This window comes from Dipteris shenzhenensis, chromosome 26 (genome assembly GCF_047967505.1).
Source record: "Dipteris shenzhenensis isolate YYH24624 ecotype China chromosome 26, Dip_SZ_1.0, whole genome shotgun sequence".
Lineage (NCBI taxonomy): Eukaryota > Viridiplantae > Streptophyta > Polypodiopsida > Gleicheniales > Dipteridaceae > Dipteris > Dipteris shenzhenensis.
In genome coordinates, this window is record NC_141621.1 from 30730839 (window position 1) to 30758344 (window position 27506).

The 27506-nt window shown below is 45.3% G+C and overlaps 1 protein-coding gene across 1 annotated transcript; it reads right to left on the bottom strand.

Moving 5' to 3' along the window:
- Positions 1-3855: 3855 nt before the first annotated feature.
- Positions 3856-26555, bottom strand: LOC147884946 (5'-methylthioadenosine/S-adenosylhomocysteine nucleosidase-like). Its single transcript, XM_087397665.1, has 8 exons — positions 26190-26555; positions 25999-26062; positions 22490-22581; positions 21863-21969; positions 5137-5211; positions 4826-4900; positions 4501-4593; positions 3856-4321 (listed from the first exon to the last, which is right to left on the bottom strand). Exons 1-8 carry the CDS (start codon positions 26278-26280, stop codon positions 4124-4126), a joined length of 795 nt encoding a protein of 264 aa, XP_087253791.1. The 5' UTR covers positions 26281-26555; the 3' UTR covers positions 3856-4123.
- Between the last annotated feature and the right edge of the window lie 951 nt (positions 26556-27506).

The window sequence follows — 27506 nt, forward strand, 5'->3', positions numbered from 1 at the left end:
GTGAAGAACAAATATCCAATCCCTAGGATTGATGATCTTTTGGACAAATTGAAAGGGGCTAAGATCTTCAGTAAGATAGATCTCAAATCTAGCTATCATCTAGTTCGTATGGTAGAAGAGGATATATACAAGACTACCTTTAGAACTCAAACAGGACATTATGAGTTCTTAGTTATGCCTTTTGGGCTAACTAATGCTCCAGCTACTTTTAGTAGAATGATGAACCGAATCCTTCTTAAACACCAAGATTGTGTGGTAGTATTTTTTGATTATATTCTAGTGTTTAGCAAAGATGTTAAGGAGCATAAGGAACATCTGAAGCTAGTCTTTTCACTCTTGCAAGAAAATCAATTGTACATAAATCCTGAAAAGAGCAATTTTTTTCAAGATCAAATAGAGTTTCTAGACCTCTTGGTCCTAATTTCTCAAAATGTCATTACTCAACCAAACCCATAGACTCCCCCCATCCAGAGTACGGTACTAGAAACCAAGGCATTTGGATATCTAGATTTTTGTACCTTGCTCTTTAAATTACTCCACGAAAACCCTAGCTCCAAACCTCATTGGACCTTGAACGACTTAGCTTCCCATATCTTTTAATATATGACTTGACCCCAAACTAGAGCCAGCTAAGTATATGGGGCCGCTCGTAAGTATATGGGCTATTGTAAGTAGCCAATAATAGGCCGGTTATCTAATGGCTTAGAATGTGTCACATGGCTTCGTAGGATTTTTGAGTTTCATAAAACGCTCCAGTGCTGGCCAAGTAAAAATGATCAAGGTCACCTACCTCCTAGATGATGATGTGGAATTGGCCTTGGATCTCTCCCAAAATTCTCATCTTAGATTATCTCTGGATCTTGGGACCACTTTGAAAATCAAATGACTATCAACACTTCGAAACCAAGGTCATGGACCTTGGATCTATCCCAAAACTCCTATCTCGGATTATCAAAAATTGAATGACTATCAACTCTTCAAAACCAAGGTCCTAGACCTTGGTTCTTTTTTAGATCCTTGCTCCAAAATCAAACTGAATGAACTGGATTACTTCTTGACTCCATATTGAACCTCCACCATCCTTTCATATTCAACCTTGAAAAAGGCATTGTAATACTTGAAAATTGATCTCCAACAATCACAACATAACACACTGGCTCATATGGGCAAGCCAAGACCCTTTTAAGAATGGATCTTCGTTTAGCCCCATTGTGCAATAGTAAAGGAAGTGCACTGAGTAAAAAGGTTGGACATGAATGCATAAGAATGCAACTTGGATGGACACATGCATAATGCAATGACAAAAAACAAGGAACAGCCCATCCATAGACACTCTTTCTGGCCAGGATGCTACTGTGAGTAGTGCTCCAAGGCATGAGTGCAAAACAAACAACAATCATACCCACCTGCAAATGTCCAAGGTAGATCAAGAGCAACTCCAACTTACCATCTCACATTCTCTTATCTCAATGCAACTCCACTCTACAACTCCTTACCATGTCTCTAATAACCTAGCCTCTGTCACAATTATATGCGTACTCATCTCAGGCAACCCTAAATATCACCCACAAAAACCTTGAGCCATAGTGCACAACATGCTAGCACCCTGTGAATAACAAGAGAACTATGCAAGTCCTCAATTAATGAATGACAAGTGTCGTGTAAGTGTAATACTGTGAGCAACCCCAAACCAATGAGTACATATTGGGAACCCCTTCAAGAGCCTAACAATAACTCACTCATTCACTCTCGTTCACTTCAATTCGAAGCTCAAACACCTGTGACCATGGTTAATCCATCCCTTGGGCATCTAAACCCGCATTCAACTCCAAAACAAGTTGATATCCCATAAATACTCCGTAATAACATGCCGTTTCAACTCAAAAACTTGAGAAACTCAAACAAGTAAGCAAATCATAAAATCCACAACAAGCAAGAGCTTGTGTCAATTAATGAAGCTATCAAAAGCCAAGAATGGCAAGGTGCCATGGGTTTAACTCAATGAAAGATTGAGCATTGGAGTTTCGTGAGTTACCACATGATAATCAAACATAAGCACAAAATTTGTTAATAAGATCAAGAGGACTTTGATGAAAATTTTCAGAAATAAGATTGCAAGGGCTATAGTCAAAGATAAGGCAATGATTATTCAAAGATCTTTCCACCTGTGGTGTGGAACCCAACGCTATTAGAACACTACGTTTTATAGGTACGCAAAAGAGCTAGCCTCTCCTAGATGGATGCAAAATGGGCATTAAATAGCTTAAGAGTTTTGTTCAAAAAAGGCAAAAAAAAGCTTGAAGGCTCTTCATGGCTTAAAGAGCGAGCACCCAAGGCATGGTATGACAAGATAGATGGACATTTCCTTTAGAGAGAATTTGAAAAAATTATTGTTAATCCCAATTTGTATTATTTCGAAGTAGGGGGGGGGGGGGGGGGGGGGGCGGGGGCATTCTAGTGTGTTAGTTTGTACGTGAATGACATGCTCATAGCTAGCACATATTGCAACAACACAATTATGCTAGACTAGGATTAAAGAACTATTGCTTGGGCTTTGAGATATGGCTACTATTTAGAGCATGCTCTCCCAAGTAGATATTTTAAAGAGATTTAATATATAAAAATAAAATCCTATAAAGATGCCCATAGGTGACAGCAACAAGCTGATAATGTATGACATCTTAGCTTTGGTTGATGCCAATTTACATAGGTAGCTTGTGGTCAGCCTTATCCACTTGACCACTACAAGGCTTCATATTAGTTAATAATCCAAAAAGTCAGTTTATGCAGGAACCCCCGGAACTACAAAAGAAAGTAGCCAAAAAGATATAGAGATGTCTAAAAGGTACAATGTAGTATGGGCTGCAAAAGCTGAAGACATGGATATTCATGACTTTACAGATGCAACATCTTCATAGATTTACAAATACAAATTGGGCAGGTTCAGTGAATGGCAAAAAGTCTACAATAAAATATCTGTTCTCTCTTAGCTCAGGTGCAATTACTTGGAGTATAAGAAGAAACACACAGTTGCATTGTCTTCCAATGAAGCAGGGTACAAACAGTCAGCATGGCAATATGAGAAGGCCCATGGGTAGAGCTTCCTCTCGAAAAAACTAAGAAAGGATGATAGTACAAGTATGCTCTGTGACAACAGAACTTTTGTAATAAATCCTGTCTTTCATGCTAGTTCTAAGCACATTAAAATCAAGTTCCATTTCAGTAGGGAAACGCTTGCTTCACAAATGGATCTCGTATTTCGCCCCACAATCAGCTAGGTGCTAATAGTTCCACAAAGCCATTAGGCAACAGAAAGTTTGAATGGTGCAGAGACATAAGCTTAGGCTGTAGGACATCAATTGAGAATTGAGAGAGAGTGTGTCAGAGGTTAATGCTCAAATGATGCTCTTTTACCTCATTTCTGGACCAACCAGTGGTTCGTTTTAAAATCTGACATCAACCCTGCTTTTGTGCCTACATGAGTTTGTTGCATTTTCTTCATATGTGTACTTCTCAAACACGTTTTATATGCTATCCCCCTCTAATTGCGAGAGTCCACTTGCTTCACGCTGTTCCAACATTGGAGGCATATGCTATCCCTCTCTAATTGTGAGAGTTTCATCAATACAAGCCATCATTTCCACTTGCTGCCCACCTGTTCCAACATTGAAGGCATAGTCATCTGAAACTGATTTTTTATTCCATTAGTTTTAGAAAAGGACAAAGCACTAAACGCAATCTTAGCCAAAGAACAGTAGTAACATACACCTTGAAGACGTACTTAGATATACAATTTCTATTCTGAATCATGCACAACAGCAGGTAAACCAAGTAACATCATGAGTAAAACAGCTTTTGAATGATGACAAGTTTTAGTAAATAATTCTCTGCTATGTATTCCCTACCTTTTTATCCCAACAATGTTTGACACGTCTACAACTACTTATACAATTTTCACAGTATGTGATTTGAAAATGGGGTCATCAGTGGTCTAAAATTAAATAAGTGTACTAGACAATTATTACAGTAGAACTACCATCAAAATTGAACAGAGCTTGCTATATCTATCTGTATAAAACCTGACGGTGCAATGTTGCAACCTGAATAATGGGTATAAGAAAACTTATAGATCACTTAGGTGCTTTCCCTTTATAAACTCCAAAACTTGTTTTGAAGTGTTCAATAGTTCAAGCGACGCGGTAGACAGATTTTCTAAAAACTCCTCTGAAGTAGGTCTACCACCATCCACAATGTCGGAGACCACTTTTATTAGTATCACAGGTACGGCAAGAAGATTTGCAACATAGAGGATTGCAGCACCCTGAAATACAAGTCGTGTATGAGCCAAATTAAGGTAAGCGCAAATTACTGATCTTTATAACCATCCTGCCTTTAATTAAGGGCTAAATTCCCTTCCACTCCAAGGGTCTTCAAAATAGTATCATATACTCCAGCAGGAAGCTCACTTGGGCAGGCATTGGGACACTGCATTATACATACCTCCATGTCCTTGACAGACGCATCATTTGCTTTAATGATCTCCTCGTCCTGGGGTGTCATATCTAGCGAGTTACCAGTGGACAATTTGCCTTCCTGAGAAACATTACTGCTGCTTTATTAAAATAAACTACTCAGTTGCAGGAACATGCCTCCAGATTTTAATATCTACAGATTCGGCCAAAAACAAATGAAATTCAGACCCATGCTCACATTTCAAACCCCACCTATTTTCTTCCATGTATTTCTCAAATTTCCCTTCTGCTCAGGTTTGGAGAAAATGCTCACCAACCGAAAGTGAAACAGGGAGCAAGATTCAGGTAAAGACCTTCAATTGTAGAGCTTTGATCAAGTTTGGAGTGGGAGTAGCAGATATAGCACCAATGCCATAATTATCAAATATCTGCGAAAGTTATGATCTGTTATAGCATTATCCAATAGACACGACAGGTTTGCACAGTGGAGATCCAAACCCCATAAATTATCTTGAGCTTGGAAATATACAGGAGGCTAGCTTCTTGATACAACTGTTAAGACTGCACATGTATTACAGTTAGCATCCTTTTGTAGAATAACTTTTATCCAACTTACTTCCTAAAGACAAACCCTAGTTCAAACCAATGTTTGGATTGTACATACAGGTATTGGTATTCTCCGATCGTGGTTGACTGCTTCTGTTGCTACAAAAGTATCACCAATCCTTGCACCTTTGGCCTATCCAACACAATGAGGAACTAATAGGTTAAAAGCTTCAAGGGATTATTAAACCTTTGACAGCAAATAAAAAGAATATAAAATGCTATTTATTTACAGCAGGGGAACCATCTACTTTCCGACAGCAAGATAAGAAAGGAAAAAGCAAAGCCATCAACTGAAGAATTGCTGATCGGAAGAATTGCTGATTGGAGAGGATGGTGGCATCAGGCTGAGGACATTATTACACATACAGATCTTGTAAGATCTCTTTCTCCATGGTGACGTATATCATCAGCATGTTCTTTGAAGATGTTGTCCACAATCAGCACAAGCAGAAGACAATCGAAAACAGAGGAAGATTGTCCTGAACATGGCGGGGCCGAGTAGTGCAATAGCTGAATGACAAGCAGAAGGGAGGTAGAATATTAGAGATCCTCCATTGATAACAGTAGCACCTGAAGCGGCAAAGTTTAGTAAGGGAGTAAAGCTGAAGGTGTATGCACGCAGGCAATGGCAAAGAGAAGCTGCAGAGATACGGGCAGTTCGAGAAGAAAAACATGTTGGGTGAAGGAAGGCTTGAACTTGCTCTAATACGATGTTAGAATCCATGGTCAGAGAGAGAGGGAGAAAGAGAGAGAAGCGAGGTCAAAGACTGATGTGATAGATGATAATGGGGCAAGTAGAATGGCCTCATTCATAGGCTGGGCAAGCCTCACATTCTACATCACAAGTCAGGTCACTGGAGGAATATATCCCAACCTCACATATAATGCCACACATTTGAATCTAATCTAGACTGGACTTGGTCCACTTGCACAAGCGGCCCAAGGACTCTTCACACCCACACAACTTTAGGACAATCTAACTGTAGGACTCTAGGACACTCGCACTAGTACTCAGATTTCCAACAACGGTAGCCTGGCTTCGGAGGGGCAGCACACTGTCTCCAGAGACGATATCCCTGCTTACTCAATTGAGTGAGAAATCAGTCACACATCAAGAGATCCATAATGCCACTCCTCCCTCCAAGACGCACCCCTCCAGTTTTCCGAAGGACAGTCTAGGAGACTGTTTCTAATCACAATACTGCCTTTTCAGGATGCCTCCAGCAACTTTAATTACCTTTGAGTTTTCCTAGTCATTTCGCATAGCGCTTTTCTGTCATGGGTGCTTACAACTGTCAAGGTGCTATAAGATCATAAGCCAGCTGCTAGTGCCTTCCAGCCATAGTTACCAGGGAATGGGAATGTTCCGGAAACTCAGGTAACAATATGGGAACGTTTCAGCAAGGGGGACCAGGAGAACGGGAACCGCAACGCCATGTCATATGACACATCATCAATTCATATGGAAATATACCAAATTGTGAAAAGAAAACCCCGTTTAGCAGCTCTAAATTTTCCATTTCAGCTTTAGACTATTAAAGACACTCTTAGAAAACTTAGAAGAGGAGGCTGATAGAGTGGGATGAGAGAACTTAGAAGGGGGAGAGAGTGGGCTGAGAGAAGAGGGAGAGAGTGGATAGAAGGGGGGACTGATAGAGTGGGCTGAGAGAATAGGGAGAGAGTGGAGAGAAGGGGGCTGAAGCCTAAAGCTTGAGAAAGAAAGATATATTGACATCCACGGGAGGCCTTACAGGCCTATGGGACAAAGTACACAGAAAAAAAGCGAACTCATACAAGCCTCAGTGAGCTGAAGCAAAGGGTACGCTAGGACCCTTGCTGAGTACTAATCTATGCTAACAGAAACATAATCAGAGTGGGCCATATCAATCAATCTATCCAGGCTCTGGGACGAAACCGAAGCCTGGTACAGTGATGGCTCTCTGGTGGCTGCGAAGATGTCTCGTATCTGCGTCTATCGAGCTGTCTCGCATGAAGAGAAGGGGAGGGGTTGAGAGAGTGGAGGGGAGGAGGGGCTCAGAGGAGAGGGGCCAAGGGGGCTTGGAAGAGGGATGAGGTAGCGTAGGAGCTGGAGGACAAAGGAGCAGCCAAGGAAAAGGCGCGGTTCGGGAGTTTTGATCCAAGCCACGTGGTTATCTGTGCATACCATGCCATATCAATACCGCTCTCTGCTAGTCGCTTGGAGGACTCTAATGCTAACCAAGGTAATCTCCACTGGGGTAAGGCCCAAACTTTATGGAGGAACGCCATTGTTTGAAAGAGAGGGGTCATGACAAACTCTGCCTGTATAATCTAATGGGGGACTGAGGGTTTACTCCGAATCATCCTGGATCCCATAGTCACCTGTAGCCTCTCAAATCTCCTCCACTCTGTCGCTGAAATATCACTCCCCCAAAAAGGTGCGGCATACATGGTAGTCGGTCTCATCAACGTGTCAAAAAGCCAACCCTTTGCCGGAAGGTCCTATAAGTGTGCCTGGAAGCATCGCCTCTGTTGGGGTAAAGGCACTGGCCACCCTATGTAAATAGTAACTTTATGTTGTACTTTAGTGTAGGACACTTAAGTAAGCTAAGTACACATTTGTACTTAGCTTTACTTAAGGGTTACTACCATAATATAAAAGTGTGTGCTTGGGGAGGTACCACTCACTCATTGTGATTATCCCCACAAGTGTGTGTGTGCAGTGAGTCTCCTCACTCCCGACTCTATCCCCCTCTCTCCATCGATCTATCAACTGGTATCAGAGCCAACGGGCTCTCTCCCCTCCTCTCATCCTCACGGGCATTGCGGGTTCTCTCTCTCTCTCTGCCAACGGGCTGGAACAGGGACGCATTGCGGGTTCTCTCTCTCTCTCTCTGCCAACGGGCTGGAACAGGGACGCATTGCGGGTTCTCTCTCTCTCAGCCAACGGGCTGGAACAGGGAGCTCATTCTCTCTCATCGCGATGGCAAAGGCACGTGAACAGTGCGCGAGCTAAGGCGGGCGACATACACGTAGACAGCGCGAGTAGAGAGCGGGTCAGCGCTGCAAGGCTGAGCGGGAGAGGCGTGGGCGAGCTGCAAGGCCGAGCGGGAGAGACGTGGGCGAGCTGCAGCGCGCGGCCCAGCGAGCACGGCTGCAAGGCCGATAGTCGTCGGCCACCAGGGCCGACACCAAGTCGGCCAGGCCGTCGCCATCCTTCAGCTATACGCCTTTCCACCCTCCCTCATCCTCGATTACAACTCCCAGTCGTCGGCCACCAGGGCCGACACCAAGTCGGCCAGGCCGTCGCCATCCTTCAGCTATACGCCTTTCCACCCTCCCTCGTCCTCGATTACAACTCCCAGTCGTCGGCCACCAGGGCCGACACCAAGTCGGCCAGGCCATCGCCTCCTTCAGCCATACGCCGTACCAGCCCTTCCCTTTTTTTCTCTTCAGCCTCTAATAGGCAGGGCACCGTGCAAAGGTACACAGGGTAAGACTGCTGTACTTTCTTGCACTTCGACAGCACATTTTTTTTATTTTTTGTGCTTTCCCGCACATCGAGGAGGATCTTTGAGTCTCACTGGGCTCATACATTGAGGAGAAATTCTTTACTGTTTATTCGTTGTCCACGGGACAGCACTGTTTTTCGCCATTGGCATATGAGCCAGGTGTTCTACTTGGGGCAGGGCTTACACTCGCACTGAGGCATTATGCCGCAAACAGTGTTGAGACAGGTCTTATCACTTGGCCAGTGATTGTACACAGTGTTGGCACTGGGTATATGCATGGTCAGATCTGTTTAGACACATGCAGTGTATGCCATTGGATGCAGGTCAAACCACATGCAGTCACATGCCTTGTGAGCAGTATCAGTTGATGCCATTTACTGTGTTAATGCACGGAATGTGCCGTCAATTCAAGGGGCTTTTGATGCTATTATGCGTGGGACAAATGCTTTAGTTTGTTGCTGCAAGTACATCCACATTTGGTACAGATTTGGTCGATTTTGACCAAGTTTGACTTTCGTCAAATTTGGGGCTTTTGTTGCCTGACCGGCAATCTGTCAAGTGGAAGCACTCTACATGCATCAGACTATCTCGTGGAGCACTACTATGCTTTGAAAGTACAAATTTGACTTACAGTGTTTGGTCAAAGGTCAATTTTTTCCAGATTGGATGTCAAATCTCTGATTTTCTTCATGCATTCAAAGGGCTTTTGAGCCACCTCACTTCCAAACTGTAAATTCAGTTGGGGGGGAAGTTTCTGAAGCATATGGAGGTCTAAAATCAGGGATTTTCATCAAAAATCAGAGATTTACAGTTCCTTTTTTTTTGACAGTCCGGGACTGTCAAACATCAGGTTTGACCATCTTTGACTATCAAAAAGTCAAAAAGTACTGCTGTTTTTTTTTTTTATATCAGTTCTGGGATTTTTCTGGAGCGATTTGACGCAGCCGTACCGCACTTTCGCCAGCGAAAAAGACAGGAACAGTTTGCTGTACTGTTTCTGCAGCAAGTGGGAGAAAAATATTCAGTTGGTTTTGTGCCACTGAAACAGTACCAAATTCACTTTTGATCGTACTTCCGCTGCGGGGAAATTTTCTTGGAGTGACTAGTGCTTAATTGCACGACTACAGGGAGTCAGGCGGTTCCATTGAGGAACAAACTCTACTTTCTTTACCATGAGTTCCGGCAGCGACGTGTCGTCCTTGTTCCAGATAAAGAAGCTCGAAGGAGCTAAAAACTACGACATATGGAGGACACAATGCTACAATGTGTTGATGCAGAAGGACCAGTACAAGCCTATAAAGGAGAAGGGTGTTAAGCCCTCCAACGTTACTGATGAGCAGTGGGAGAAGATGGACAACTTGGCCATGTCGACCATTATGCTTACAGTTGTTGATTCACTGGTTGTAGGCATCAGGGATGAACCTACTGCGTGGAAGATGTGGAAACGTCTTGAGGATACTTATGCCAAGAAAAGTGCCACGGGAAAAGCTTACTGGCTGAAAAAGCTTGTTGGTCTTCAAATGAAGGAGGGGACACCTATGTCCACTCATATTATTGAGTTTAACAGCATATTCAGCCAGGTGATCAACCAGGGGTTGAAGCTTGATGATGAGCTGAAAGCTACACTCATCCTATGTTCTCTACCTCAGTCATGGGACACATTCAGGACTTCTACCAGCAACTCAAATGCCATTCTGTTATTTGCAGATGTGGAGAGTGCTCTTCTACAGGAAGAGATGAATAGAAAGAACAATGTTGTTGGGAAGTCGAATGCTTTGAATGCACGCAGCAGGTCCAAGACACGTGGAAACTACAAAGAAAGAGAGAGGAGCAAGTCCCGCTCTAAAAGTGATCTTGTATGCAACTATTGCGGCAAAAAGGGACATATTGAGAAAAAGTGTTTTCAAAAGAAGAACGACCTGAGAGCCAAAGAAGGCAAGACTCAAGGCAAGTCTAAGGGCAAGGAAAAAGAGGAGCTGCATGTTACTTATGTTAGTGACAGTGACAGTGGACGTGAGATATGTTTCACCTCTTCACTGGAGGCTCATACACTTCATGCTGGTGATGGATCAGATATGCTTTCCTGGATTATAGATTCAGGTGCTTCCTTTCATGTTACACCCTACAGAGATCTGTTTGTCAGATATGCAGGAGGGCAGAAGGGAGTTGTCTTTCTTGGTGATAATCATGCATGTTCAATCATTGGCATAGGTGATGTCAGGCTTGTTCTTGAAAATGGTCAACAGTTAATGCTCAAAGGAGTCAGGCATGTCCCTGAAGTGAAGAAGAACTTGATTTCCACAGGTTTATTGGATGACGATGGTTATCAGACCACCTTTGGCAGTCAGAAATGGAAAATCAGCAAAGGGGCAATGGCTATTGCCAGGGGTCCTAAGGTTGATACTTTGTATTCACTTCATGCTGGACATTGTCCGCATTCCGATGTAAATGCCGCCGAGCTGCCAAAGATTTCATTGTGGCATAGCCGGCTTGGCCATATGAGTATTAAGGGAATGGAGCAATTGGCTCATTTTGGTTACTTGCCGAGTCTAAAATTTTCAGATTTAAAGAAATGTGAATTTCGTCTCTACGGTCGTCAAGTACAAATACCTCATAAGAGAAGGTCAGATCAGAAATTACAGCTCTTGGAGCTTGTACATACAGATGTGTGTGAGATGCCTATACTCTCTTTAGGAGGTTCTAAGTACATACTGTCATTCATAGATGACGCCACCCGCAAAGTGTGGGTTTACACTCTCAAAAAGAAGAGTGATACGTTCAAGGCTTTCACTAAGTTTGTTGCAATGGTCGAAAATGAGACAAGCAATAAACTGAAAGCTTTACGATCTGACAATGGTGGAGAGTATTTGTCCAAAGAGTTTCAAGAATTCTGTGAGGCAAAAGGTATTCAAAGGGTGTTGTCTGCACCATATGATCCTCCACAGAATGGTACCGCTGAAAAAATGTTCAGGACCATTCAAGAGAAAGTCAGATCCATGTTGTCACATGCTGCACTGCCCCACACATTTTGGGCTGAAGCTGCAAAGACAGCTGTGCACCTTATTAATAGGTCACCAAACAAGAGACTATGTGGCGGCGTGCCTGAACAGGCATGGACGGGTAAGCCTCCGTCTTACAAACACCTACGGGTCTTTGGTTGTGTCGCGTATGTGCATGTACGCAGGGAAGACAGAACTAAACTGGATCCAAAGTCTCTTAAATGCATATTCCTAGGTTACGGTGACAAAGGTGAGATGGGCTACAGGATTTGGGATCCCAAGAACAGAAAACTTATACGCAGCAATGATGTCGTGTTTGATGAAACCATCATGTTCAAGGAACCTGTTGTACAGCAGGGACCTTTAAAAGTAACTATTGATGATGACAGGCATCATGGGCAACACGAACAGGCTATAAATCAGCCACAACAGCAGCATAACCAGCCATTAAATGATGCTGCAGCAGGTCCTAATGGACAGCCAGGTATGGCAGAAGACATCCCAATGGATGAGGCACAGTTAGGTGATCTTCCTGACATGCAAATGCAGCCAGGAGACATGGGACAGCCACCTTATCTGGGTGATGAACAGGCTGGACAGCCAGCTCAAGACGATGGTCATTGGGTTAGAAGGTCAACCAGACCGACGCGGCAGCCAGAAAGATTTGTTCCAGGCATTGATTATTTGATGCTCACTGATTGTGGAGAGCCTTCATGCTACAGAGAGGCTAGGCAGAGGGCAGACAAGGTTCAATGGGATCTTGCTATGAAGGCTGAAATGGACAGCCTTCACAAGAATGGCACTTGGGAATTGGTATCCTTGCCTACTGGTAAGAAGGTACTGCCATGCAAATGGGTTTATCGACTTAAAGTCACACCTGGTGAAAAGCCAAGGCATAAAGCCAGACTGGTTGCCAAGGGGTTCAAGCAGGAATATGGTGTTGACTTTGATGAGATATTCTCTCCTGTCGTTAAGATGACAACACTCAGAACTGTATTAGCATTGGTTGCACATGCAGATATGGACTTGGTCCAAATGGATGTCAAGACGGCATTTCTTCATGGTGATTTACATGAAGAGATTTTTATGCAGCAGCCAGAAGGTTTTACAGTAAAGGGAAAAGAGAAGCTTGTGTGCAGACTGAAGAAAAGTCTTTATGGTCTTAAGCAGGCACCCAGAGAATGGTATCATAAGTTTGATACATTCATGCGAATCCAAGGTTATAGGAGAAGTGACATTGATCACCGCTTGTATACCAAGAAAGCTTCAGATGGCAGTTTACTGATCCTCATTTTGTATGTGGATGATATGTTGATTGCTGGAAAATCTCATAAGGAGATCAATGCCTTGAAGAAAAGATTGCACCAAACCTTTGATATGAAGGATCTTGGTGATGCCAACCATATACTGGGCATGCGGATACTTCGGGATAGGGAAAAGCGGTTGCTATACTTGTCTCAGAAGGAATACATTGGCAAGGTCTTGCAGAGATTTCACATGGAAGGGGGGAAGAGTATTGGTACTCCATTGCCTCCTTATGTGAAAATCAGTGCTTTGGACAGCCCTCAGACAGATGCTGAGAGAGCTGAGATGTCAAAGATCCCGTATGCATCAGCGTGTGGCAGTCTCATGTATGCTATGGTTGCAACCAGGCCCGATATTGCGTTTGCAGTGGGAGTGGTTAGTAGATACATGGCAAACCCCGGCAAGAAGCATTGGAATGCAGTGAAAGGTGTCATGCGATACCTGAAGGGTACACAAGATTTGTGTATATGTTTCGGCAGTCAAGATGCAAAAGTGCAAGGTTATACAGACTCTGATTATGCCGGTCACCCTGATACCCAGAAGTCTACTACCGGATATGTTTTCACTTTCACTGGAGGTGCAGTGTCGTGGGTATCTAGAATGCAGCAATGCATTGCTTTGTCTACCACAGAAGCTGAATATATTGCAGCCACTGAGGCATGCAAGGAGGCTATATGGCTATCTCGGTTAGTGGCAGATTTGGGTTATCCATTGGAGATTCCATTGTTGCATTGTGACAGTCAAAGTGCCATACAGTTGGCACGTAATCCTGTCTTTCATGCAAAGACGAAGCACATAGATGTGAAATATCACTTCATCAGGGAGGTGCTTGAGAACAAGCAAATTCAGCTTGTTAAGGTGCATACAGATGACAATCCGGCAGATCTGTTAACCAAAGGGTTAGCTGCAGAGAGGTTTGCACACTACAGATCTCTTATGGGTATTGGTTGAGGCCAATATTCTTTCTCTCCTTGAGGGCACACTGCCTTTAAGTGGGAGGTTGTTGGGGTAAAGGCACTGGCCACCCTATGTAAATAGTACTTTATGTTGTACTTTAGTGTAGGACACTTAAGTAAGCTAAGTACACATTTGTACTTAGCTTTACTTAAGGGTTACTACCATAATATAAAAGTGTGTGCTTGGGGAGGTACCACTCACTCATTGTGACTATCCCCACAAGTGTGTGTGTGCAGTGAGTCTCCTCACTCCCGACTCTATCCCCCTCTCTCCATCAATCTATCAGCCTCTCTAGTCGGGCCAGAGCACCCCGTCCTCGTGTGAGTCGTGCCATACCCGCATGGATCATCGTGAAACCTGGTCTGGTGAACACTATCCCCAAATATGTGTAAGACAGCAGTATCTCCACAGGCTCGTCACGATATGTGAAGCTATGGCGACGGGACACTACCCGCATAAGGACTATGTCATCGGCGTACAACAATATCTGCACCATCAAGTCAGCTAGAAGCGAACCCTCTCCACCTAGGCGATTGACAAAACAAATGATCTCATCGATAAAGAGCTCGAAAAGAGTCGGTGATAGGGAGCAGCCTTGCTTTACTCCGATAGTCTCTCAACCCAATCTAATAGGCCTCTTGGGGCACGTACCCTCCCTTTGACGGACTCATGCAGACCCATGACCCCCCAAATCATGATCTGTGGACACTGCAACTCCAGTAACCTCCTGATTAGGCAAGAGCATGGGACAGTATCAAATGCCTTACAAGTCTACGAAGCAAGTGTAGTCTTTCTTATGCCTCGACTTCGCCTTCTCAATAATAGCCCTAAGGATGAAAATGTGGTCCATGGTGGAGTGTTGTCTCCAAAAACTTGCCTGCCCAAGTGCCCGCTACCCGTGACCCTCTGTGTAGTTGTTGATCTCCCTCTCGAGTACCGACCCATATATCTTAGCCAAAGTTAGGCCTTTCATAAGAGTGCGGTAGTTTCCAGTGCCCATGGGATCACCTGCCTTGTGTATCGGTACTACGGTGGTGGTGCTCCAGGTAAGTGGGAAGCCATGGCATACAGCTTGGTTGAACGGCTGTGCTAGGATCGGGGTCAAGATCTCTTGTCCATGCGCAAAATGCTCAATGCGTAGTTCGTGATGATCTGGTGATCTCCAGTTATGCTAAAAAGCCAAGAGGCTCACGTACACCGGGGCAAGAACACGGTCAAAATGAGAGAGAGAGAGAGAGAGAGAGAGAGAGAGAGAGAGAGAGAGAGAGAGAGAGACTCACACACAAACCAAACTGAGAAGGAGAGAAAGGAGAGAAAGGCACGAGAGAACTGCAACTGATCTCTGGAGAAAACCCTGCTACAACTGGGGGAAAAACCTCGGAACAAACGGGCTGCTCAAGAGTTCAGACGGACAGCTCAACAACCACAAGAACGGGAGGCACATAGAGTGGAAGAACTGCTCCATACGTCTGCCCTAGGACTGCTCCTGAGGTGCTACACTGGGCTGGATATCCTGCTCCACCAGGTACCACATTCAATGGCTCAAAACAAGTGGGAGGGGGCTATATATAGCCCTCCAGCCTCCTAGTCAGCCAGCAAGGGGCAGGGTCGACCAGCCTGCTGATGTGGGTTGACCCCTCCAGCCCCCTATATAGGGCTGCACAAGGCCCAAAGCATGGGCCTGACAACCGACAGCTAGGGCTCTAGGGCCAACTGCCCCTAGCCCTCCACAAGGAGCTGCATTAGCCTATATGAGGGGCTATGCCCTCTGCCCTCCAGCCGACCTGCGAATTTGGGAGCCGACATGACAAGCTAGGAGAAGGCTAGACTCTACCCTTGGTAGTCACGGCATTCAGATGGACAGACTTCCCCCTTTCAGTACAGTTTGTATGCACCACCCAAGATGATCCCACAAGATGAGATCAACCCTATCATACGGTTGGACCTCCTCCAGCTCCATACATCTAGGGCTTGGGGGGGGGGAGGAGTTCTCCACCAAGATCCAGTTCTACCATGACCACTGCCTGAGGGTCTCAGAGCACGGTCTTGTCATCAAACCTCAGTATCTCAAGGACAGGAGAGTCTCACATGCACTGAGGGTCACCATCAGTCACTTGCGAGTCTCATCACATCAGCTGCGGATTGAGGCAGGGAGATCTGTGGTATTTTGCTTTTGCTACTCTAGTATTTTGACACTTGATTCACTAGTATTTTGCCTTTGCTACTCTAGTATTTTGACACTTGATTCACTAGTTTAGCACTTTAGCTTTCAGCGAGGGTCTTAGTGAACCCTTTGCTTCGGCCCTCAATGGCTTGTATGAGTTACTTTTTGGCTTGTACTTTGTCTTATAGGCCCACGAGGCCTCTTGCAAACGTTAATACATCTTTCTTTCTTTTTTCTCTCCCCCATTCATTTCCGCTGCACTTCTCACAAAGGCCTCACCCCAGGAGTGAAGCCCTGAAGCCTACTCCAGCAATGGCTTCTTGAAAATGTGCCTCACACCGGCCGACAGTGAATGCGAAGCCTCTATAGAGTGTGGCAAAGAATGGCAGGAGGACTCATTGCGCTAGGTCGTCTTGCAAAGAGGAGTTTGAGAGAAAGCCGTTCATCTGGCACCCAGAGGTCAGGGACTCGGAGGGACGCATGCTTGTGCACAGCAGACTCATATCGGTTGGGCACAGTGGGACAGCGGACTGGCCAAATCCTTCGAGACATGGAGACGACTTTCTAGAGAGACTGAGGAGCAGGCAACAGGATGCAAGAGATTGAGGAGGTGATCCTAAACTCTTGGTGGGAGGGATTACGGAGCCCTTGGACCCCCCATTGCTGGTCAAGACAGTTCTCGCGGAATGGGGTACCGCTTCTTTCAGGAGTCTCCCAGTCTCACTTCTATCGGGTGGGACTGCGGAAGGCTCATTGCAGATGAAATCGGAGATGGATGAGGAGACAGAGGTGCACTTGGAGGACTTGGAGTGGCAGAGGGTCAGAATAGTGGGCCGCTTGGGCAGGACTTGGTACATCGTGTCTCGCCTTTGGATCTGGGAGGGCAGACCCCTGTGTGATATTCAGTGGGATCCAGGTTTTGGGCCGCTTGGGCAGGACTTGGTACATCGATCCCTCCGTAGTCTTATCAACCCCAGAGGGAGCAATGCGGCGCCTTTGGATCTAGGAGGGCAGACCCCTGTGTGATATTTAGTGGGATCCAGAGGAGCGGTTTTGGCCTACCCGCATTGGGCATTCAGACCAGGTGGAGGATGTTTCCTTCTTCGCGTACACCACTCACATCAGGTGTCATCTACAGCTTAAGGCAGCAGCATGGTCCCCCATGAGAGAGCGCCATTGGCTAGAGCACGATGTCCCGAGGGAGGTCATAGGCCCTTTTGACCCCACCTTTGGACGAGTTTGCGCCCACGAAAGATTTCTTATTTCTTCAGGCTATTGACGCATGGGGGCCTGCCCATCGGCCCTTGGCTAGAGTAGATACGAATAGATGGTAGATGTCCTGGTTGCGTGGATGGAGTTTTGGAGACGGTTCCGCACTGTCTATGGGGCTGCCCTATTGCACAGCGGATTTGGCTGGCTTCCTTCACGATTGTTGCTAGCACACAAAGGTTGAGCAGCGATTTCACGCGGCCTAGCTCATGGAGGGAGGCCATGCCTTTGTGATCGACCCTGTCACGCCGGCCTACAAGTTACATGGACAGCAAGTTTCCCGGATTGATATTCATGACGCAGTTCGGCCCTCCCGGAAGATGGTGTTTGGGAGACTTTTTCCACCATCACTACCTGGAACGTCTGGGTGGCTCGATGCAGCCGGGTGATGGGAGGCCAGACAATCTCTCCGACGGCTATCCTAGTAGCGATTTAGCAAGATGTCATCTTCACCTTGCGCACCATTTGGGAGAGTGGTACTCGAGGCTCGAGACTCGAGAGCGACTGTCGAGAGGGGGGAGCGCTTTCGCAAGATATGGCCGGCAGGAGTATTCTACGCCCTTTCGCTAGGGAAATTCGCTGGTATATAGACCACCATCATGGTTGCTAGCTCCTGTTCGGAATCTCTCTAGGCAATGAGCCATGAGATCCAAAAACGGGTGCTTGTTCTTGTAGCTTGCAACCAGTTTTTCTTGTTTTGATCGACAGCTCCTTTTGAAAGTTGGTTGTATGGTTTTTCAAACATTAATAGAGTTTACCTTTTTTTGGGAAAAAAAAAACAAAAAAACCTGAGTACTTTGCACGCTTCTCCAATTTACTCAGAGACATTGACCACATACCACTCTTAAAGGATCAAGCCACCCTGATAACACACCACACGATCCACACGTCCCCCCACCTCTCAGCTAAGTACCCTGCAATAGCTGGTATGATCATGAGTGTAAGCCTTTACGCTGACAGCTACGACTTGAAGCTAAGCATCCTCTTCTGAGTGAGGCAGAGAAGATATGTGAGTACCATCGTCTGGCTCACCGGAAGAAGCAAGCTTTCGTTCATCGAAACGAGGAGTTAATAAGCATTTTCTTTAGTACAACTCTAACAACTTCTGGAGGTTCCTTGAGCCGCACGCCCCATCTCCTCTCATGGACACCAAAACCTAGCACTCCTATGCACACACACTATATGATGTCACTAACCAACCAGCACCTAATCTCACATGTACCGCCCCACTTCATGCACGCTTTTCACAACTGATGGTGTCAAACACGAATCCATGAAGTTTCACAGTGGCCTAGCGAAAGATCATGAGGGCCTACGAACTAAATTCATTGCATACGGGATAAATACCTTGGCCTTGATCTTAGCGAAGCTCTTCAGCGAAGCGGTTTGCATAGGCTTCCGACACATGTGGACCCTTAACACCATCACCCCATACACAAGGCAGGAGATACCATTAGCTCGGAAAACTATAGGACCATGTCATGTCCAAGATCTATACATCCGTACTCGACATGGAGGTTAGCCTGGTCATAGAGCTTCAGGGATTCAAAGCCGTGGGACAGGGCAGGCTTCCAGATAGATCACAGGACCATGGATCATATACTTACTCAAGGGGTTGAGGAGGCCAGGGCACGGAGAAAGAGGATCTATTGCTGCTTTGTGGATTTCCACAAGGCTTTTGACAGAAGGCCAAAAGCCCAACTCATCAAACGTCTACAAGAGCTGGGAGACAATCAGGAGATCACTTGGGCAGCATTACAATACAAGGGTTGAGGAGGCTAGGGCACCGGAGAAAGAGGATCTATTGCTACTTTGTGGATTTCCACAAGGCTTCTGACAGAAGGCCAAAAGCCCAACTCATCAAACGTCTACAGGAGCTGGGAGACAATCAGGAGATCACTTGGACACTCATGACACTTTATGGGAGAGCCTCAGGTAGGGTTCGGAAGGTGAAGGGTGAATAGAGGAGATCATGAGCACCATGGGGTCAAACAAGGTTGTATGTTATCACCAACCTTGTTCAGCCTGTACATAGATGAGCTTGAGACCTTTATTGGGACCCTAGGAGGGGTTGGTTGCTCTCTAGCCGCATCCTTGCTCTAGATTCTCCTATACAAAGATGATGTGGTCTTACTCTCTTCCTCAGCAGAGAGTAGCTAGCAACACTTGGATACGCTTCATACCTTTTGTGTGACTTGAAAATCAACCTTGGTAAAACCAAGGTCATGAACTTCAACACGTCCCAGGCAGCATGCACAGAGATCTGACTCAATCTCACTCTCACTTCCAAAACCCTCTACTCGCTGACTCTTTGGTCCGACCAACACGTATGTATTGCAAAACCTATCAGAGACAGATTGGGCTCGAGTTGAGAGGCTCCAGGTTCTCATGCTTTCATGGATGATTCGTAATAAGCCTTTAGACCCACATCAATAGCCCTCGCTAAGTTTGGGGCATCCCCACTACTGCTCGATGCAACATTCCAAGTCATCACATATCTCTACCGCATTAGACAGTCTGGGTCTTGCACCACAAGGGGAAGTAGGCTTGGTTGCTTTATCCTCCTCCATGGCACTAGCAGCAAAGAGTGACCAAACGTGTTGGTATGCACATACATGCAGATGGTTTGAGAGCCGAGAAGGGCTTCACATAGACAGGTTACCTCCCTTTCAGTATAGCGTTGAGGCCCCCTTAATCCCACTCTCACATCACAAGGTGAACCAAGTCATCCGAGAGGGTCTTTTACAATTACACACATTCTAGACCTGGTTGGCACCCTGCAAGCTCCGTGTGAAGCTTAGTTTATACAAATACCATTGCCTACAAATTTCAGCAAAGGGTTCCATTGATCCACCAGGGTACACACAGATCCACCTCCCCCACTCCCTGAGTACATCTATCGAGTGCAACTCATTGTCTTGCAGCTTCAGGAACATATGATCAGTTCATACTGACATCGCATTGAGAGCAGACAAGCACAAAGTATACCTAGAGAGGGTCGCATCTACACCCTATGCGATCATCAAGAGATCGAGTCGGAGGAGCATTTCACTTTCAAATGCCCAGTGTATTATGCAATCACAGGCCGCTATCACTATTCGTGATGCTTTCGGATCTCTATCCAGCCTTTTGTCTTACCCAGATCAGAGGTGCTTGGCAGCCGTCATCCATAAGCTCATCTGACACATGGAGCATTTGCTCAGATCATCTGACACATGGAGCATTTGCTCAGATCACAAAGGCGAAACGAAGACGCACAACCAGACTCCACGCAGAGTATAATCACTAAGTTTTTCCAGCCAGACAGCACTGACCAGCAGTGCTTAGGGAGACAGCATACCTGTGGACCAAAGGAGGAGGGACGTCAAACTCACCAGCGGGGACTAGGGGACCTTCCTTCCTTGCTCATCAAATCGGAGACACGGCTGACCGACGTGACAGTGGCATTGGTTCATCACGGGGCCATGCTAGGAGACCACAGTGAACCACACATACTAACAGTCGTTAGCGCCCCGTCACAGGTTTAATGCCACCACACCAGCCTTGCACACCGCCGACCCTCTCTTATGCTCGATTTCCCCACCACCCCTCCCCGAATGGCCGCTAGCCCTCACCTCTCCATGAGCTCAGAGAGTTCTCTCTCTTTATGTATTGGTGTTGCTATGATCATGGTTTTTCTTTTGTTCATCGCGGGTGTAGATACCTGTTTAGAGGCTCCACCCCTCAACTCATTGTATCATGTCTTTTTTAGTCGCATGGAACCTTTGGCCTTCCAAAGACTTTTAACAAACTCTCTCTCTCTCTCTCTCTCTCTCTCTCTCTCTCTCCCCTGTCCTACCTAAATGAGAAAATGTCTTGCGGCTTTCATCCATGGGGCCGCCTGAGACAAGGAGCATTTTTCAGCATATGTAGGCGAGATCAGGATGCACAGCCAGACCCCACTCAAGGCATGATCAAATGAGTTTTACCAGCCAGACAGCCCCGACTAACAGGAGTCACGGAGACAGCAGATCCGAGGACCAGAGTGAGAGACATGAGACTCGCCAGCGGGTCAAGGCATAGATCAGACTAGGGGACCTTCCCTCCATGCTCACCGGATCGGAAGCATGGCAGATAGGAGTGACAGTGGCACTTGTTCGTCACAGGGCCATAGCTAGGAGACCACAGGGGACCACACAGGTTGACAGCCGTCAGCGCTCTGTCACAGATTTCATGCCACCACAGCAGCCTCACACATCGCTGATCCCTTCTTAGATTGACATCTCTGCTAGCTTCCAAATGATTGCTAATTGCTACAGTGCCACCAGTCCCCCATCCTCACCATGAACTCAGTGATCTCTCTCAATGTATCGGTATCGTTATGATTATGGGTTTCGTTTGTATTCGTCTTGGGTGTTCATGCCCACTTAGAGGCTCCACCCCCCTGTTCATTGTATCAAGTGTAGACCCTTTGGTCTTCCGAAGACTTTAATAAACTTTCTTTCTGGTGCACTTTGACAAATCATCATCCCTCTTCCACTTGTGCACATGTGCAGCTACATTCTTATGCTTGAGGTTAAGAAGGAACCGGATTGTCTGCAGGTAAAAGCAACTAATCACCTTAAAACCACCAGCAGTGCCCATATTGATAAGGAGATCTGGGTGTAAGGCTTGTATAGCAGCATACGTCAGCAAAGCCCCAGGCACAGTTCCTACATTGTCAACACCTGCACACATCACAAGTAAATAAGTAAAACAGCATGATATAAATAAGAATAGAGCCTTTGTAACCATGTGCAAAACTAGGTATAACTCCATGTAAAGAGAGGCATGTTCTTTATATGCAGAAATTTCTAGGGATCGACTGTTTGCCTCATTCTCACTTCCCTCCAGCTCTGCTAAGAATTGACCATGCCAGAAACAGTCCTAGCATAGCTCTCTCTTCTGAAACTGATCCATACAAGTATGGACCCCTGCATACATGTTGCAAACTTGCAGTAGAAATATCACTGCGATAGGAAGCTATCAAAATTATTCATGAGAAATTCTGGAGAAAGAAACATTAGAAGATAAAGGAGGCATGGAGTAAAATCCTGGATCATCTAGTTATGTTACACATCTGCAGAGAGATCAACACCATCAACATTTTTTTAACACCCAAAGAAAGGACCCCAAAAAAACATTCACTGAGCCAAAACCAATTGTCTACATATTTCAAAAACTAAAAGCAAAAGACACCTCACTCACCAAAAATCAGGCATTTCCCTGGCACCACTACATTAATGTTCAAGCCCTCATGGATTCCATAGTATCTGACCCAGGGAACGCCTTGAGGAAATCTGCTATGAGGAAGGCAATAATCATATCAATGGCAAATCAATCTCTCTCTCTCTCTCTCTCTCTCTCACTCTCACACACACAAAGTGTGTACATGCACGGCTGCATGCCCACATGTACGGCACATGCACACACACTACTTTTATTTTTATTTGTTTAAACCAACCTTCACATGCCTCTCTCACTGTGGAGCATGCACATCAGTCTGACATCAACACAATGACTTCACTGTCTGCATATCCAACCAGGAGAGCAACTCTTGTTACCTGATGTGCTTCACCTGACTCTGACTCCTCTTTGCCAAATTGTCGTCCTTTTTATCTGATCTGCCTTCTTGCAGTCTTGTGCAAAATGTTCCACCTTGTCACAAAAGAGACACTACTTTTTCTTGTCCCCACTACCTAAAGAGTTCCCTGCCTCATCTGATCTGAGGAATCGTGTCATTATCCTTTCCCTTGGGCTTACTCTGTTCAGGCTTACCACAGTCCTTGCCTTTGCCATGGCAACAGGGACTTCTCATCACCACCTCCATCTTACTGCTTCTCTCGAGCCTGTTCTCCAGCTGCAATGATTGTGACTAATGCCCAAGTCCTCCTTGGGAGCTTAATGATCACATGCATGGCTAACTCGCTAGTAGCTACCTTTTGACCAACTGTTGCCAGCTGATCTATGAGAATCTTCACTTTGAACAGTGGGACATTGGCAGAGTCTCCTTTCTCCATCATCATGGTGAACTATGAATCCTCAAGATTGTCCACACCTCAAACGTAGGTTCCAATAATCAAGGAAAGTGCTTCAGCATCCCTATGCACCTAATCTCTAACTGTTACCAAGTGCTTCAGCATCCCTGTGCCCTGACCTCTTTTACCAATCTGCACACGTGGTAACCTTATCCATGGAATCTGTTCACATCCTTGGGCTTTAACTCCAATCCTCCCATCCCAAATTAACCCTTGTCACCAGATGGTTCCGAATCTTGGCCTTCAAAACCAAATAGTTGGTCCCATCCAGCTTTCCCATCTCACCAACCTTAAGGGTTGTCATGGAGGTTGTCATTAGATCTCCTTGGCCCTGATACCATGTGAGAGAGTACATATGCTTCCTTCTACAACTAAACCCTCCCAACAGGAAGTTGCTACAGACCACACCACTACTCAATATCCCACCCACAGGATTGTGCACAAGAGTAAACCATAGAGCACTTACAGATCTTAAAGGAAGAGACAACATGTAGGTAGCAAACTGTTGCCTTTATTATCTTTCACAATAGTGGACAGAATGGTGCAGCAAAAGAGCCTCACTGTGTACCTCATGCCTACAACAAGGGACTGCTCAAGACTGGAGACCAAATGCTCCTACACAGCGGAAATCTCCCTCTAACTACCAAGTCCCCTCAAGGGCTTCAAGTAGCTACTGCTTGATGGGAGACTAAGACCCATGAGGCCCCATTTAAAGTGGTGGTTGCTAGCCAGCTCCCCCACCTATCCAGATTCCAATGGTTGATTGGGTCAGTGAAAGTTAAGCAAACCGACAAGGCCTAGACCTAGCCAGACCAGGACTGATGGAGCTTTGTGAGAAGGAGAAGCAAGCTAGAAATCAGATCGCACCTGAAACAACATGAGTGCCCTGAGAGAAAACATATACCTTTGTACGAGTAGAATATATCCAATCGTACAAATTTAGATTTTTTGTTGTTCTAAAGTTCAAAATTCTGCAAAGAAAATAAAAGAGAAAATGAAAGAGAATAAAAATGAGGTAACAAAATTTTGAAGAACAAAGGTAGACATACTTAGCAAGCAAAGCAACACTTACGTCGTCATCACTGCCCAAGCATAAGCAGCTATAATGGGTTTCTAAAGACCCACGGAGTCTCTTGGGCAAACCCCGTGCTTACTAAAATGCGTCAAATATACAAAAGAGAAAGATAACAAGAAATAAAGAAGATGATCAAATCCTTTTGAGAAACTAAGGCAAGGGCGTAAGTTTTGGCAAACGAGTTCACTTCTCTCAAAAGACATTTAAGTAAAACTTTTTGCAAATAAAAACAGAGTTATTGAAACATTTGTCCATATAAGATATGACAAAATTCCTTAGTTTTGAAAGAAGAGTTTCATCTTATTTAAACAGATGGTTACTTTGCTATGAGCAATTAACTGAAGGGACTTCTTCTAGGTTCAAAGCAACTTTCTTCAAAAGAGACCTTTTCATGAAAGGCATGAAATTTCGATTGTACTCTTCAAAAGAGTCTTGCCTTTAAAAAGTTATTGATAAGGGAATCTCAAAGTTTGCTTTGCAAATAGAAGAAAGATGTGTTGGGCAAATAGGTCTACTGCATATACAGAGAGACAGTACACAAGTGAGACTGAGATGGAGCCCAAGGAGGTAGAGAGAGAGAGAGAGACACACACACACACACACAGGGCTTGATGTAGAGTATGGAGTTAAGGTGACATCAAATTGTACAATACAATGAGAGAAATCGCTTTTGCACTTCTCCAATAGGCCTCCTTTTAGCCCATTAGGCCTAGCCCCCACTAACTAAGTCTCCTCCATCGAGTTAAGGTGACATCAAATTGTACAATACAATGAGTGAAATCGCTTATGCACTTCTCCAATAGGGCCTCCTTTTAGAGCATTAGTCCTAACCCCAACTAACTAAGTCTCCTCCTACAAAAAGAAAAACAAGGTGGCAAAACCACTATGGCCCTGCTTTAATGAAAGGAAGAGTAGTTGAGGTAGTACTAAAGAAAGGCAACCTTTAATGCCTATTCACAACTACTTTCCATAATGGCCAATGGCCGTTTTTATGTCTATGATCATCCCAAACAGCTGGTCAAAAGTATCACTACTCTCCATCATAGTGGAATGGTTTCTGCCGGCTCAGCCTGAAAACCAACGGGACCCCGTGGCTGAATTCAACATACAGTACTCAGTGCTTTCTTCTAGCAACTAGTCTCCTATCCCTTCTACTGTCGAAATGGAACACTGGAATCATGAATGCATCCTTTTGAACAGCGACTCTAGAAGCTTACTCACGGCATACATGCGTGCTCACATGGACACACACAAATCCTTCGTACGGAACCTTCAAATCCTTCGTACGGAACCTTCAAAGTGGAATTCGAAAGTATCCAAACGCTGCATCTGTCGCGTTCAGATTGCCGAATCTTCCTGACGCTCAAGGTCGATGGAGCGTATCGCACAGCACGTGAAGAAACTCGTGTAAAGCATAAAGTAAGCCGTGTTTTTAGCTTCAGCTGCTGAATTTCTTAGTTTACTTGGTTTGCTTCGGTGATGTGCCTGGCTGATAGTCAAAAGCACATCGGGACGCTGTAACATGCAATCGGTCAAGAAGGTTCGCTCAATCGACGTTCACTGAGAAACAGTTGACGAAAAACAAAAGCAAAGCTTGATCTTACATGGAACTGTCGTCTTGCTCGAGCTTAAGGGATTCCACCAGAGGAAGAGCTTCCGCTTGCATAGCTGAAGCCATTCAAAAACAGTAGATGAAAATGCTGATTCTGAGTTGGAGTGTGAGCTCTCTCGCTCTCTCCCTCTCTCCCTCCTCTTTTCCTCTCTCAAGGCATCTGCGACCTCAAAGTATACGTACCAACAACAAAGACGATCGTGGAAATGGATTTTGAGTCAGCTTGAGCGATTTCGTCTGCTGGAGGAGGGGAGTCAACAGAAGGGGGAGCCATGAGGCCAGAACGAGCCTGGGCTTAGAGGGGGCGCGCAAGGCAATGGAGCCAAAGCTTACAGAGAATCAAAGATGCAAATCAAGCATCGGAAATCCAACTGTGTGAAGAAGGCAATTCTAATTGAATAAGCCCAGAGGGAATAAAAGTTGAAGGATGTTGAAGATAAGCATTTGAGCAAAAGAGTGGGCAAACGGTCCCAAAGTTGACCTTTGTATCTAAGGAAAACTTTTGTCAATTTATAGGGGGACATACTCATGGATGTTTCTAGACTCACTTGAGGCACACCTCCCACCGCCACTGGCCCCAGCCCAGATGCAATCCATGCGCCATGGCAGCTCTAGTCTCTACGACAACGTTCCCACGTCGATGCCATTTTGGAGGAGGATTTTATGGTTCACCATCGTGAGAACACGAAAAAGTTTTTCTCCTCCTGTTGCCCCCCTTTGTCTCCCACTGCTCTCACACGCTCGTCAAAGCTTGCCATTCCCGAAATCCTCCGAATTCTTAGGTGTACACCTAGCATCGCCATAATCATCGATGTTAGCGAGCACTCTTCTACAACCGAGCTAGGCGGCAAAGTTCTTGGAGAATGACTATATTTCTCCTCCCCACCGCAGAAATAGAACGTAAGATTTCGAGACATGGGAATGCCCTCTAAACAACCTAAGGCACTTAGTGTGCACTATAGAGCCTCTTGCTCTTGTGGTGGTGAAATTTCAATTAATGTCAAAAAGTGCTCACCCGTCTCTGATGTGCAACATCTCGTCCACCATCAAGACAGTGCCCAATGTATCGACCAAGAAAAAAAAATTGTAGATTTGACTCTCCATTTGTCGGCCTACATCCCCCTTTGTGTGAATGGAATGTCCATCCGAATGGAGATACTCAATTCACTCGGCCACCTATGTGCGAAACCTGCCTAAGGGTTATTTTGTCAACAAAATTGAATCATTCGGTAAATCCCTTCATAAGCACATCAAAAACCATTTCACCCATTGGATAATTCACTTTTAGAAACATTACAATTTCATCCATTGGATAGTTGCTTCATAAGCACATCAACAACCAATTCATCCATTGAACAAATTGAGTTTTACAATTATTTATTTTAAAATCAATTAAAAACTACACACCATGCGTTCTCGTGTTAAGGTTACAAAAGAAGCCATTTGGATCTTAAGCTTGAAGTATGGACTTAAACCTTGTAACATATCAAAATTCTTACT

Coding starts and splice junctions, on each gene's coding strand:
- LOC147884946 (XM_087397665.1), bottom strand. CDS start 26,280: ATGGCTCCCCCTTCTGTTGACTCCCCTCCTCCAGCAGACGAAATCGCT. Junction 26,063..26,189: donor CACGATCGTCTTTGTTGTTG/GTACGTATACTT, acceptor GAATGGCTTCAG/CTATGCAAGCGGAAGCTCTT. Junction 21,970..22,489: donor AGGGAAATGCCTGATTTTTG/GTGAGTGAGGTG, acceptor TGATGTGTGCAG/GTGTTGACAATGTAGGAACT.